This window comes from Saimiri boliviensis, chromosome 3 (assembly GCF_048565385.1).
Source record: "Saimiri boliviensis isolate mSaiBol1 chromosome 3, mSaiBol1.pri, whole genome shotgun sequence".
Classification (NCBI taxonomy): Eukaryota; Metazoa; Chordata; class Mammalia; order Primates; family Cebidae; genus Saimiri; species Saimiri boliviensis.
This window is the reverse complement of record NC_133451.1, coordinates 138,080,685-138,093,548: the sequence shown is the minus strand read 5'-3', so window position 1 is coordinate 138,093,548 and position 12,864 is coordinate 138,080,685. Positions and strand designations below refer to the sequence as shown.

Genomic DNA, 12,864 nt, shown 5'->3' with positions numbered 1-12,864 from the left:
ACTGCTCCAGAGCAAGTGGACATCCTGTTGCCAGCTCCACATTATTATTCTTGAAGCTGTTGGTCTCTAATGTTCAGCCACTTGCCAGGCCTTTCTTTTTCTACTCAAATACTTCCCATACCACAGAGTAACAGTTCCTTGTATTTACTTATATTCAGAGCCCTTTTACTGTGCATTAATTCTAGAAGGGAAATCAGGTAGTTAATATCCCCAGTTTACAGAGATGGAAACTGAGACATTCTATGATGCGTTGGTGGCCAGGTAGGGACCATAACTCAGGTCGAGTTGCTTTTGAATGGAGAATTTGATGGTGCTTGATGACATACCGAAAGGCCCAGACCCTGGAGGAGAGCCTGGGTCGATGTGCTGCAGCCCTGATGGAACCATGCTATGGATCTTCACCCAGCCAGACCTTGGGCTCCCTCGCTGGGTGCTCTCCTGCCTTCATTAGTGAAGACAATTATGATTCTTGGATTCATATGGAGTAAATGAGCCTTAGCGGTGACACTTTTTATTCACAGCTCAAGCTAGAAAAATGAGCCACAAAATCCCTTTTTAGGGGAGAAGAGAATGAATGAATTTGAAGGAGAATGGGGGAGATGAGGAGTATGAGCAGCTGCAGGGAGCATCAGGAATAGGGAAGACTGATGAGATCAGTTCCTTCACTCATTTATCCAGCAAATGTTTATTAGCTTCTATGAATATGGAAGTGTGTTAGGGGTTGCTAAAGACATGTTATCAGATAGGGCTCAGCCCTGAGAAAGCTCGGAGTCTAGTAGAGGAGATAAAACATAAACAATGCAAGGCTGAAGGGCAATGCAGCCTTAGTTGGTCAATAACATGAAGAGGCGGCTAGAATGAGATGAGACTGTTTGGGTAGAGGGCAGAGGAAGCCATAAAGACTATAGGAATGACTTCTGGGGGCAGGAAACTGGAAGTTCATTGTGAAGTCGGTGACAACTGTATTGATGAGGATGATGTGGTAGCTGACGCCCATCCAGAAGTCCCTGTGTACTTTATACCTATTGACTCATTTAATCCTTATAACAACTCTATGAGCTTTTGACAGGTGAAGAAATCCAAGTACAGAGAGGTAAAGCAACTTGCCTGAAGTCACTCAGCCAGCGAGTGGCAGACTCTGTGGTCTTAACCATTGTGCTAACCGGGAAGGGAGTTCCAGATGGAGGAACGAGCATGAACAGTGCAGGTCTTGGTCTGGGAGTGGTGTCCACAAGTGTCCCATTCCCTATTGGAATGTAGGCCAGCTTCCTTTGTGTGCTTTGCTGGGTGCTTTGGAGAGTACTGTCCAAGGTTGACATGCACCTCAGTGACATCAACACTTTTGTGCTCCCTCTGTTGCCGGTTCATGAATTTTTGCTGAAAGGTAGCAGAAGACAGATTCTCAGCAACTTTTCCAGTTCTTTATGGCATTAAAGCTGTAACAAGTTTAAATGTAAAAGGATATTTAAAGCAGTAAAGTGGAAGTTTTTTTTTTTAACACTAAAGACTATAGTAGTGAGATGTGGAAAGTACTATAAATGTCAAGAATTTTTAGTACTGCAGTTAAGCAACACTCTGAGAAGAGTGTTGAAATATGGTACTGAATTCTAAGAAGCAGCCAAAATAATGAAGGACTTGAATATAATGATTTATAAGGAGTAAGGAGATTGTTTGGGTAGGGGGCAGAGGAAGGCATAAATTATTCCTACAAATATATGATGGCTGGTGATGTTCAGGAATCAAATAGGGAAGCTGAACCATTTTAATTAGTAAAAACTGATTTGATATGAAAATGCAAATCACTTGATTTGTTTTGCATTTTGAACTCATCTGAGGCCTATGTTATTGAAATTGAGATGGAAACTCTTGGAAACCCTCTTTCAATGTAAGCTTCTAAGCCATTTGCTGTTAATAATTCCCCATGGTTGCAGGAAGTTGTCTGGTCTTACCAGCACCCAACTTCCCTTCCATTATTTTTGCTGATCTGAAGGAATCTTCTGCTCTCCTTTTATGTAAAATGTTGGAGGTGCTGGCCAGAAGAAGACTGGAGGTCACCAGGGAGCCGGAGAGGCTGGAGCACCAGTTGCAGAGAGCCTTAGCCCAGCCTCTTTGCTGTAGCTATGCTGTGCTGTCAGGGCTTAACTGGCAAAGGGAGAACAGTCATCTCAGCATGGGAGGCTGAGAGAGCAGGTGGGGCTACTCATCGCCCCTTAATAAGCCAGAGACAGGAGATGCCTTTGTCAGTTTCTCCCATTCCCACATTCTGGCATGGAGGGTTCTTGACAAACCTATATTCTTGCCATGATTTCTGCATGAGTTCCTTAGAAAAAATGAGTTCCTGAAAGTCTCATATCACATGCTTTTGTTGGAGGTTATCTGCTGGGCAAATATGTGTCATGGAGTCCACTAGGGCTGCGTCTTCAGGATTTAGTCTGTTACAGAAACTGCACCCATAACTACCCTGTAGCAACTCTGCCCCCACAGCACATGCTCCGCTGAAGAGGGTGAATGGGAAGGCGATGGAGGAACGCCGTGATTGTCTTCTTTCTGGTTTCAGATCCCATTCAGGAGGCTCCCAGGACAGGAAGTGGCAAGAATCTTTTGGATGGACCTCCAAGAGTACTTCAGCCCTTCCTGACCCACAGAACCAAGGTGGCTGAGGCACCCCCCGACCTGCCCCTGCCGGTGAGGAACCCCATGCTGGCTGCTGCCCTCTTCCCAGAGTTCCTGAAGGAGCTGGCGGCCTTGGCCCAGGAACACTCCATTTTGTGCTACAAGATCCTGGGTGACTTTGAGGACTCCTGCTGTTAGCTTTTATTTTTTTTTATAGAGGTTCTTGTTTTGAAAGATTTTAGTGTCTTGACTGAATGTTAAATGCAAAGCTGCTTACAAAGATTTCTTCTTTGATATTTCCTGACAATACTTGATTTGTGGGGAGGGGAATTTTCTATCTCTTTCCTCTCTCTCTCTAGCCAGGCCTTTCCACCTTATGTTATATGGAATGTAAGTCTCATAAGCTGGTTGTTCCCTTGGCAGTTTTCTTTGCTCAGTTTTTCCTCCTTATATTTTTCGGTTGTCATTCTCCTATCCCTTTGAGTCACCCATCTTGCAGCTCAGATCACACCAAGCAAATACTGGGGTTCAGTGGTATCTGGAAGTGCCCCATGTCAGGATTCTAGCTGTTCAGCAGCACAGGAAGAATGTACAACTCTGCAACTGTGCGAGTTGTCCTGTTACCTCCTGCACTTTGACCTCTGTTCTATAAAGGAAGAATGAAGATGGAGCCCCTCTTGCCTCCATCACAGAAGCACATATCACCTGTCCCTTTGGATTTACTTCCAGGTTGTATGTCCCCCAGTGTGTATTGCGTGAGGGCAGATACACTGGTCCAGCTCTTTGCCTGGGAAGTCAGAAGTCCTTGGAGAGAATTTAGAATGCAGAGAATTGTTCCTGTTTCTTCAGAGCTTACTTTAATCAGCATGACACTACCTAAACACTGAAGATGGCCTTATTTTAGTAAGATTTGCACAAAATTAAGTATACCTATGCAAACTGTTACTTTGGTTTTTAGAAGTTTGATTGATCAGATGAAGAAAGTATGGTATCACATATGTATGTAAGAAGACGACCATCATTATTTTTATAAGTGTTTTATAAAAACAAACTGATTAACTTGTGAAGCCATTTCATAGCAGGTTTTTTCAGGGAGGGAATGTGGGGTGGGGTGGGGAGATAAACTAAATGCAGCCTGTAAAAACACTGGTAATTATTTAAAATTCGATTTGCTTTTGCTAATAAGCTGCACTTTATAGAGAAACAGGAACTGTACTGCCCACTTCGGGATCTTGGATGTCAATTCAAACAGGTCACCTGGAGCCCTGCAAAGCCAAGTGCCTGCTGGCGACTCACTCGGCCTGGAAATGCTGCCTTCCGAATAATGGGGTTTATTAGAAGGCCCCACCGTACTGTATGAGTGCCCCTCTGCTGCTTTGCAGCCTGCTCCAAGAGGCAGGATTATACTTAGAGCCACAGCCATGTGAAACCACCACCAAGAGGGGAAAACACACAGATGTGGAAGCTGAAAATGAGAACATAAACAACCGATTTTTATGGATATCAAATTCCATTCCCCTCTATTTTGGGCCCAGTTCTGCAGGTGAGAAGCAAGGAACAAGCTTGAGCCTCCCGTTTGGAGGGAAATTGGGAGGCCCGGCTCTCTCCTTTGTGTGTATCTCTGTGGAGCCCCGAGGGCAGCCACGGGTCTGATGCTTGTGCCCCAGCAGCACTGGTTTGGTTTTAATCAGGCCCCTTGTGCACAGGCAGGGCAGTGGAGGAAGGAACCACACCTGCGAAGCTGTGGAGCAGCAGAGGCCCTTTTTTCTTCAGGAATCTTGAAGTAGCTTTGTATTGAGTGAATGAGAAATTGAGAGCTGGCCCGTGAAATGACCACAGGATACCTGGCCTGGGCAGGTGAGCTGTTAAGAGCCAGCCTTGCTTTCATGTTTCATAGTCCAAGCAAGACACTGAAGATTCCTACTCACTGTACATTTCTGTTTGTCTTGACAAATGGTTTGCTCAGCTGTGATGCAGCAGCCAGGAGGGATGAGGCACAACCGACTGGCCTGCGCCTGGCTTCCTGATGCCTGGTGGTATTTGCACAGCCCACAAGTCTCCATTAGAAAAGGTAGCTTAAGAGAGAGAAAGAGGAACAGTTGAAGTTGGAAGTTCAGCTGTAATTTATTATCCTCTAACTTTGTTTTGCACATGTATTTATCTTCCTGTTTGGACTTACAAAGTCATGAAATGCTAATGCCACATCTGGAAGTAGAATTCTTTAGCTTTGTGGTTTGATTTACACCTGTCTCCATTATCTGGTAGTGGTGTTGATTCTTCTTGAATCTGTGTTTCTGCATTGTAGAACACCATGGTCCCCTTTGTGGAAGGTTTCCTTTGGAAGAGATTGATTTTGTGCTTCTGTTTTTTTCAACAGGTACTGAAACAGACTTACTTTATTATTATTATTATTATTATTATTATTTTCAGACAGGGTCTTGTGCTATCTGGGCTGGAATGGAGTGGTGTGATCACAGCTTATTGTAGCCTCAACCTCCTGGGCTCAAGTGATCCTCCCTCCTCAGCCTCCAGAGTGGCTGGGACTGTAGGAATGTGCCAGCACAACCAGCTAACTTTTTGGTACAGTTTGTAGAATGGGATTTCATCATATTGTGCAGGCTGGTCATAAAGTCCTGGGCTCAAGCAGTTGTCCTGCCTCGGTCTCCCAAAGTGCTGGAATTACAGGTGTGAGCCACTGCACCCAGCCTTTAAATGAGGACAGAGATGACTGGTGTCTGTGGTGACAGGCAGGAGAATTTAACTTCCGATGCTGGGTTGCTGGTGGCAAACTCATACAATAACTCTTAACTTCCTATTTGGAATTGAAAGCTGGTTCATGTTTCTGAATCCATCACAGTCCTCACAGGTTTGTGTCCATGGTTTTACAAAATGAAGGTAGAAAATTGGCCTGGACATAGAATGGGAAAACCCATGTGGTTGAGCGAAATAACCAGGAGTGGGTTATTTAGGGAATGACATGGACATGCCAAAAGAAAAACAGCAGAGACCTGAGGCTGTCCATAGGAGAAGAGCAAATCCTGAAAAATTGGGGGAGTGAACATTGATCTAGGCAGATGTGAAGAAACCATGGAATGGGTACGTGAGAAAGGGAACTCCTTGTCAGGAAAAACATCATTGGCAATGAAGTAGAATGTTCCGGTCCTAAAGTAAATAGGTGAGCCCTTAGAAATACCCTTTTTTGTAATGAGTTGAGGGGAGGAACTTAAGACATGCTTACAAATATGGTCTGAGAGTGTGACCACTTCTCTGTGTGACAAGCTCCCACATCAGTCACTATGCTACTTGCTGGAAGAATGTAGGGGAAGAGAAATGGTGGGCACCACCCCTGGTGCAGCCCCTGGGCTGGCGTCACTGCGTCTGGCCTGGGCAGGAAAGGTGAGTGAGCCCAGGGTTCCTGGACTATCGCAACATTAACCTCAATTCATAATTCAGGGCCTGACTTAAAGTTCCAGACTGAGTGACTTCTGTGGTTCAAAACGTATGAGAGCACTGGGATAGTTAAAATTGATTTTTTTGAAATGGCCAAGTAAATGTTTTTAAAATTTTACACAAAGAAATTCCAGGTTAGGTTCAGCTTAAAACATAATTTCATGGCTGGTAAAATACAGTTTCCCAACCATGAAATGGGAGTGCTGGAATAACCAGTTAGAGATGTGGTTTTCCTTTACCATTAGATACCTCCTATCCCTGGTATTTAGAGGAATTGTGAAGTTGTCCCCATTTTGTTGAGTGTTATTTTGGAAAATCCTTTGATGTGCTGGGGTTGCAGTGGATGTCTGTCACTTTAGGTAGGATGCATTCAGTATTTTTAAGTACCACCCATTTCTTAGCAGGTGGCTTTTATTTAGGTCAGATGTAGTTGGTTTCTGTCCAGTATAAGACATCATGGAGCCAAAGTGCTGTCAGGAAGGCATCCTCTAATGAAGAGAATCTAGAAACAGGCTACATGAATATTGGGGTTGCCTGTTTGATTTGGGCAGCCAGTGGGTACTCAGGGTTGAAGGTTGTTTTCAGTGTCTCTGAGTCATCTTGGCTGTAGTGTTCATGTGGACTGGTTGTCAGATCTGTGTAAGGTTTAGGGTTGTGGATGGGCAGCTCTTCTGAATCTGGATCAGCGTGTCTAGGGAAGTACAGCTGCAGCAGGGGTGGGCCTTGTCCCTGGCATGGTGTTCAATATCTGCATATGCTCCAGTTCTCATTTAAGGGCAGTTCAACGTAATTGCTAATTACCAGCCCTGTATTTACTGAAATGGCTGTCATGCTTGCCGTTTTTATGAAACACTATATTGCAGGTCAGCTATTATTGCACGTGCTACTAGTCACTGGCTCAGGCTGGTGTCATGTGTGGTTTGCTGCAAACCGCAGCCTGCTTTGCAGTGTGAGCTCTTCCTGGAAACAGCAGTCTCTTGTAGCTGATGCCACATCAGCTTTAAGTCATTAAGAAGATAGTCTAGGCCCCTTGTTGCTTCAGCCGTCAGTCTATAAATCACATAATACTAATTCTCCATCAAGTAACAGTTTAAAACAGAACACTGTCAAACCAGTTTATGTTCCAGCCTTAAATCACTTCACTGAGGAAACATTGGAAGAGAATGAAGTTGACTTGTTTTCTCCCCTTCTTTTTGAATGACCATCGTAAACGTAATGCTTTAGAAAGAGCTCTCAGAAGACTAAGAATGGTTTTTAGGATAATTTTCCCTCAGTAAATCCTCTCTACATTCAGGCATTTATTAGGCCATTACTTGTTTCTGGAGGACAGATTATCCTGGCAGCTCATTAACTGGAAAAACGGCTTTAGTGAAAGATTTTCAGAGGTTCTTTAGGGAAAAGGACCAGGACAAGGTGGGTGGAAGCCTTCAGTTCTTCTCGTGCACCTAGAATCCTAAAACTGATCATGATTTTAGCTAGGACTGTCCTTTCCTAGCTTGTAGGGTCACTGTGAATTTTGTTCCTGTCTTAAAAGGTTTAAGTTAACCCACTGTTACCTACACAGGTAACAAGACTGCTAGTAGGATCTGTCAGCCTGACTTCGATAGGTGTTTCAGGCATCTTTTGGGGAGTTTAGATTTACTGTGTCATTTCAGAACCCAACAAAGGTGATGGAAGCTCTTGGGCCAGATTGAATTTCATGGTGCGGAGGCTGCAGAAGTCTGTGCTTCTAAGTGTGTCAGCTGATTTTTTACTGGGACAAGGCTATGAAAGGCCCACCTATAACAAGGCCCCTTTCTGCCCTGTGGATATTTTAAAAGAGGGAATTTGGTGTTGACAGTCTTACATGAGTCTTGCTAAGCTATTTGACTAAGAGTTTCAATCAGATGCTTCCCATCTCAAAACCAAGGGTCAGCTCTGTTTGCAAACAATCCATGAATGTGTTTGTCTAAAACCTGCTGGAGAAGCATGGCAGCCACTTCCATGCTGCTTTTGGTAATTGGTAAAGAATACGGCCTTTCAGATAGATCGGCTGGCTTTTCCCAATAGTCACTATGTAGAAACTATACAACTAAATTCAATTGAAATGAAAGATACAGTATAAAATAGTGGGTCATGGTCACAAGCTGTATCCTGAACTAACCAACTCAAAGCTGAAGGAGGGTGTGTACTTTCCAAAACTTCATGGCCATCTTAATAATTATTTTAGCAATAATTACTAAAATATAGGTGGGGTGGGGGAGCTCAGCTAAAATATCCTTACCTTGGTACAGTAATGTTCTAGGTTCTTGAAAGCTAGGAACGGAAGTTCACGTTGATGTATAGCCCTGGACAGAGATTAAACAGCTCTTTTCTAGCCCCAGATGACCTAGAATGTAGAAACCTAGGAGTTGGTATCACCAGTGTCTCTTACAAAAGGGCCCCACAAAAGGTTGTCCATTAATTTGTTTCATACGGTAAGAGCCTTTACTGAATACTCCCTTTGTTAGATAGCATGCTGAGTGCTAGGGCTGGCATATTCCTGCCTTCCCACCAGAAACCGCCAACCTCCTTCCCAGGCAACAGAACTCAGGGTTTGGGCCTGACCAGGCAGAGCTGGTTCAAGCCAGCCTGGGGCACAGCCAGTTTTCCAGCACACTCCAACTTCCAGTCAGAGCCTCAGCATTATACACCTAGCCTACAGGTGTGTGGATTCCTGAGACAGATGGCAACGGTGCCACCTGTGGTGCCAACTCATACATTTTAATGAGATTTCCCCCTGAAGAGTAAACCAGTAGACCAGACTAAATGCACACTCATGCAAGAGTGTAAAATTGTATTTCACTGAGACCCCTTTACAAGCAGAACCATCTTTGTGAATTTCTTAGGGCAGGTGTCCCCAAACTTTTTACACAGGGGGCCAGTTCACTGTCCCTCAGACTGTTGAAGGGCTGCCACATACTCTGCTCGTCTCACTGACCACCAATGAAAGAGGTGCCCCTTCCTGAAGTGCGGCAGGGGGCCGGATAAATGGCCTCAGGAGGCTGCATGCAGCCCGCGGGGGCCGTAGCTTGGGTACGCCTGTCTTAGAGTGATAATATAAACTTATCTTTGGAATATCTCATCGGGTTTCAATCAGAACCATGCCTTGTTTTTTTCCTAGTAGCAGTGATATCAACTTACAAGGTTTTGGTTTTCAGGATTTCAGAAGCTGGCATTGAAAACAACAGGCAATTGTCAGCTGATTGACAATCAGCCTGGACAGAGCAAGTGCTTTCATGATGGCATCTTTCTCTGGGAATAATCAGTCCTGAATACAGTTTTCACTTGACATAATGGTTTTGGTAAACTGTCTTTATCTGGCTGCACCCCCTCTGTAAACATCCTTTGATGCTTTCTGTAAGGTTTAGTCATCAAGAAGCCAGAACTTTTGGTGAAAATGGAATTTATAAAACGAACCTGAACCTTATTCTTTCTTACAAAATGAAGATCCTGTCAGACTCCAGTCACAGACCATCTTTGCCCATTTGTAATTCAGAGATTTGCAGAGTGAGGAGAGAATTGATTCAGCCTGACACTCGGGTACAGAGGTTTAGTGAAAATCATGTTACTATAGACCCAGTAGTTTTCAGTACTGCAGCAGAATGGGGACACCTGTCTTCCCAGGTAAGGTAACACAGTCCCTTAAAATTCTAAGTCACTAATTTTATTAAAAGACATTTAAAAAAAAGTCACCTCCTCATGCCTGTCCAAAATGAACCATACAACTGGTTACCTTTCTCTGCCTACTTTTTGGGCTGGGGAAAAGGGGCACCATTCTCATCACTCTCAGGGAAGTCCTGAGCAACTGTGCAAGGCAGGAAGCATGAGTCACTGAACTGGTCATGGAGGGGGTGTTCACCTTTTTCTAGTTCCTCAGCTGCTTCTGGAGCAGCGTTCACAACAGGAATGTGTTTACTGTCCTTGGTAGGCTACAGATTCACAGCTTCAAATCAAGGCCTCCAAGGATTTTATTCTTACATCACAGTTTTGACAAGTATGCTTTTAAAAAACAAATTTACAAAGCTGGTCTTTAAGCGAGGCAAGTCAGAGGTTAACAAAGGCATATACTGAACAAAGAGGTGCTCTGGTGCAAGGGAGAACAGTATTAGTGTCACGACACAGGAGTGCAGGCAGCCCCACCCTCATCGAGATGCCTGCAGCACACCAGGATTATTGTGAAAGGTCAAGATTTTGATTTACTAATTTGTAATTTTATTTCCAAGCAAAACAAGTCAATTTCATGTTACAACTTTTTTATTTTTTGTTTCTTTTCATCCTGTTTGGCCGGAGGGTTGGGGGAGTTGTGGGGAGTTGTCAGCTGCACAATCTTTGAAGTGTAAGTTAATTTTTCTGTGATATTTCAGCATATATTTTACTGAATAAATTTATTTGAACACTTACTATGTATTTTTAATTCATTTATTCTCAGACCTGTGCCTTCTGGGCTGGGTAGGGAGTTGAACAGGCAGTATCACTTCTACGATAGGTTTATTTCTTAAAATAATATCCTCCTTCCGTGGAAGTCAAATTGTCTCTATTTGCAGATGACATGATTGTATATTTAGAAGGACCCCATCGTCTCAGCCCAAAATCTCCTGAAACTGATAAGCAACTTCAGCAAAGTCTCAGGATACAAAATCAATGTGCAAAAATCACAAGCATTCCTATATACTAATAACAGACTTAGAGCCAAATCAAGAACGAACTGCCATTCACAATTGCTACAAAGAGAATAAAATACTTAGGAATACAACTAACAAAGAATGTAAAGGACTTCTTCAAGGAGAACTACAAACCACTGCTCAACAAAATAAGAGAGGACATAAACAGATGGAGAAGCATTCCATGCTCATGGTCAGGAAGAATCAATATCGTGAAAATGGCCATACTGCCCAAAGTAATTTACAGATTCAATGCTATCCCCATCAAGCTATCAATGACCTTCCTCACAGAACTGGAAAAAACTGCCTTAGACTTCATATGGAACCAAAAGAAAGCCTGCATAGCCAAGTCAATTTTAAGCAAAAAGAACAAAGCTGGAGGCATCATGCTACCTGACTTCAAACTATACTACAAGGCAACAGTGATCAAAACGGCATGATACTGGTAACAAAACAAAGATACAGACCAATGGAACAGAACAGAGGCCCTGGAGGCAACACCACACATCTACAACCATCTGCTCTTTGACAAACCTCAGAAAAACAAGCAATGGGGAAAAGATTCCCTGTTTAATAAGTGGTATTGGGAAAACTGGCTAGCCATGTGCAGAAAGGAGAAACTGGACCCCTTCCTGACACCTTACACTAAAATTAACTCCAGATGTATTAAAGACTTAAACATAAGACCTAACACCATAAAAACCCTAGAAGAAAATCTAGGCAAAACCATTCAGGACATAGGCATAGGCAAGGACTTCATGACCAAAACACCAAAAGTATTGGCAACAAAAGCCAAAATAGACAAATGGGACCTAATCAAACTCCACAGCTTCTGCACAGCAAAAGAAACGGTCATTAGAGTGAATCAGCAACCAACAGAATGAGAAAAAATTTTTGCAGTCTACCCATCTGACAAAGGGCTGATACCCAGAATCTACAAAGAACTAAAACAGATTTATAAGAAAAAAACAAGCCTATTCAAAAGTGGGCAAAGAATATGAACAGACACTTTACAAAAGAAGGCATACATGAGGCCAAACATGAAAAAATGCTCGTCATCACTGGTCATCAGAGAAATGCAAATCAAAACCACACTGAGATACCATCTCATGCCAGTTAGAATGGTGATCATTAAAAAATCTGGAGACAACAGATGCTGGAGAGGATGTGGAGAAATAGGAACACTTTTACACTGTTGGTGGGAGTGTAAATTAGTTCAACCATTGTGGAAGACAGTGTGGCGATTCCTCAAGGACCTAGAAATAGAAATTCCATTTGACCCAGCAATCCCATTACTGGGTATATATCCAAAGGATTATAAATCATTCTATTATAAGACACCTGCACATGTATGTTCATTGTGGCACTGTTTACAATAGCAAAGCTGGAACCAACCCAAATGCCCATTGATGATAGACTGGACAGGGAAAATGTGGCACATATACACCACGGAATAGTATGCAGCCATAAAAAACGATGAGTTCGTGTCCTTTGTAGGGACATGGATGAACCTGGAAACCACCATTCTCAGCAAACTGACACAAGAACAGAAAATCAAACACCGCATGTTCTCACTCATAGGCGGGTGTTGAACAATGAGAACTCATGGACACAGGGAGGGGAACATCACACACCCGCGTCTGTCTGTGGGAAATAGGGGAGGGACAGTGGTGGGTGGGGAGTTGGGGGGAGAGAGCATGGAGAGAAATGCCAGATACAGGTGATGGGAAGGAAGGCTGCAAATCACACTGCCATGTGTGTACCTATGCAACAATCTTGCATGTTCTTCACACATACCGCAAAACCTAAAATGCAATAAAAATAAATAAATAAAATGCTTTTATTTCCTGGGCAAAAACAAATCCTCCTTCCCCACCCACTTGAGACCACCCTGAACAAACGTATGTTTATACTGGCCCAGTTTATTTCGTTGTGTTTTCATCTTCGTTAACCTGTGTTTAGGTCTGAAAACACTACACCCAAATTACAGTCTCTCGACCCCTGCTAATGTCCATCACCTACAACAATGGCTGGCCCTTAGGAACTGCTCAAAAATATTTGAAGGAACTGCAGAATGAAGTTATCTTAGAATGGGTAACAGTATCTCTAACATACGTTT

At 43.3% G+C, this 12,864-nt stretch overlaps 2 protein-coding genes across 9 annotated transcripts in view; one reads left to right on the top strand and one right to left on the bottom strand.

Moving 5' to 3' along the window:
* FHIP1A (FHF complex subunit HOOK interacting protein 1A) overlaps positions 1–10,484 on the top strand; it is a 275,581-nt gene extending 265,097 nt beyond the window's left edge. For all 4 annotated transcript variants that reach the window (XM_074396824.1, XM_010338606.2, XM_074396823.1 and 1 more), the window contains one exon: positions 2,558–10,484. In XM_074396824.1, the coding sequence (XP_074252925.1) occupies positions 2,558–2,811 (254 nt within the window). In that variant the 3' untranslated portion in view covers positions 2,812–10,484. The remainder of the gene's footprint in view (positions 1–2,557) is intronic.
* GATB (glutamyl-tRNA amidotransferase subunit B) overlaps positions 10,035–12,864 on the bottom strand; it is a 94,268-nt gene continuing 91,438 nt past the window's right edge. For 2 of the 5 annotated variants that reach the window (XM_074396826.1, XM_010338601.2), the window contains one exon: positions 10,035–12,550. In XM_074396826.1, the coding sequence (XP_074252927.1) occupies positions 12,349–12,550 (202 nt within the window). In that variant the 3' untranslated portion in view covers positions 10,035–12,348. The remainder of the gene's footprint in view (positions 12,551–12,864) is intronic. The other 3 variants (XM_074396827.1, XM_074396828.1, XM_010338600.2) reach the window with 3 other exon arrangements.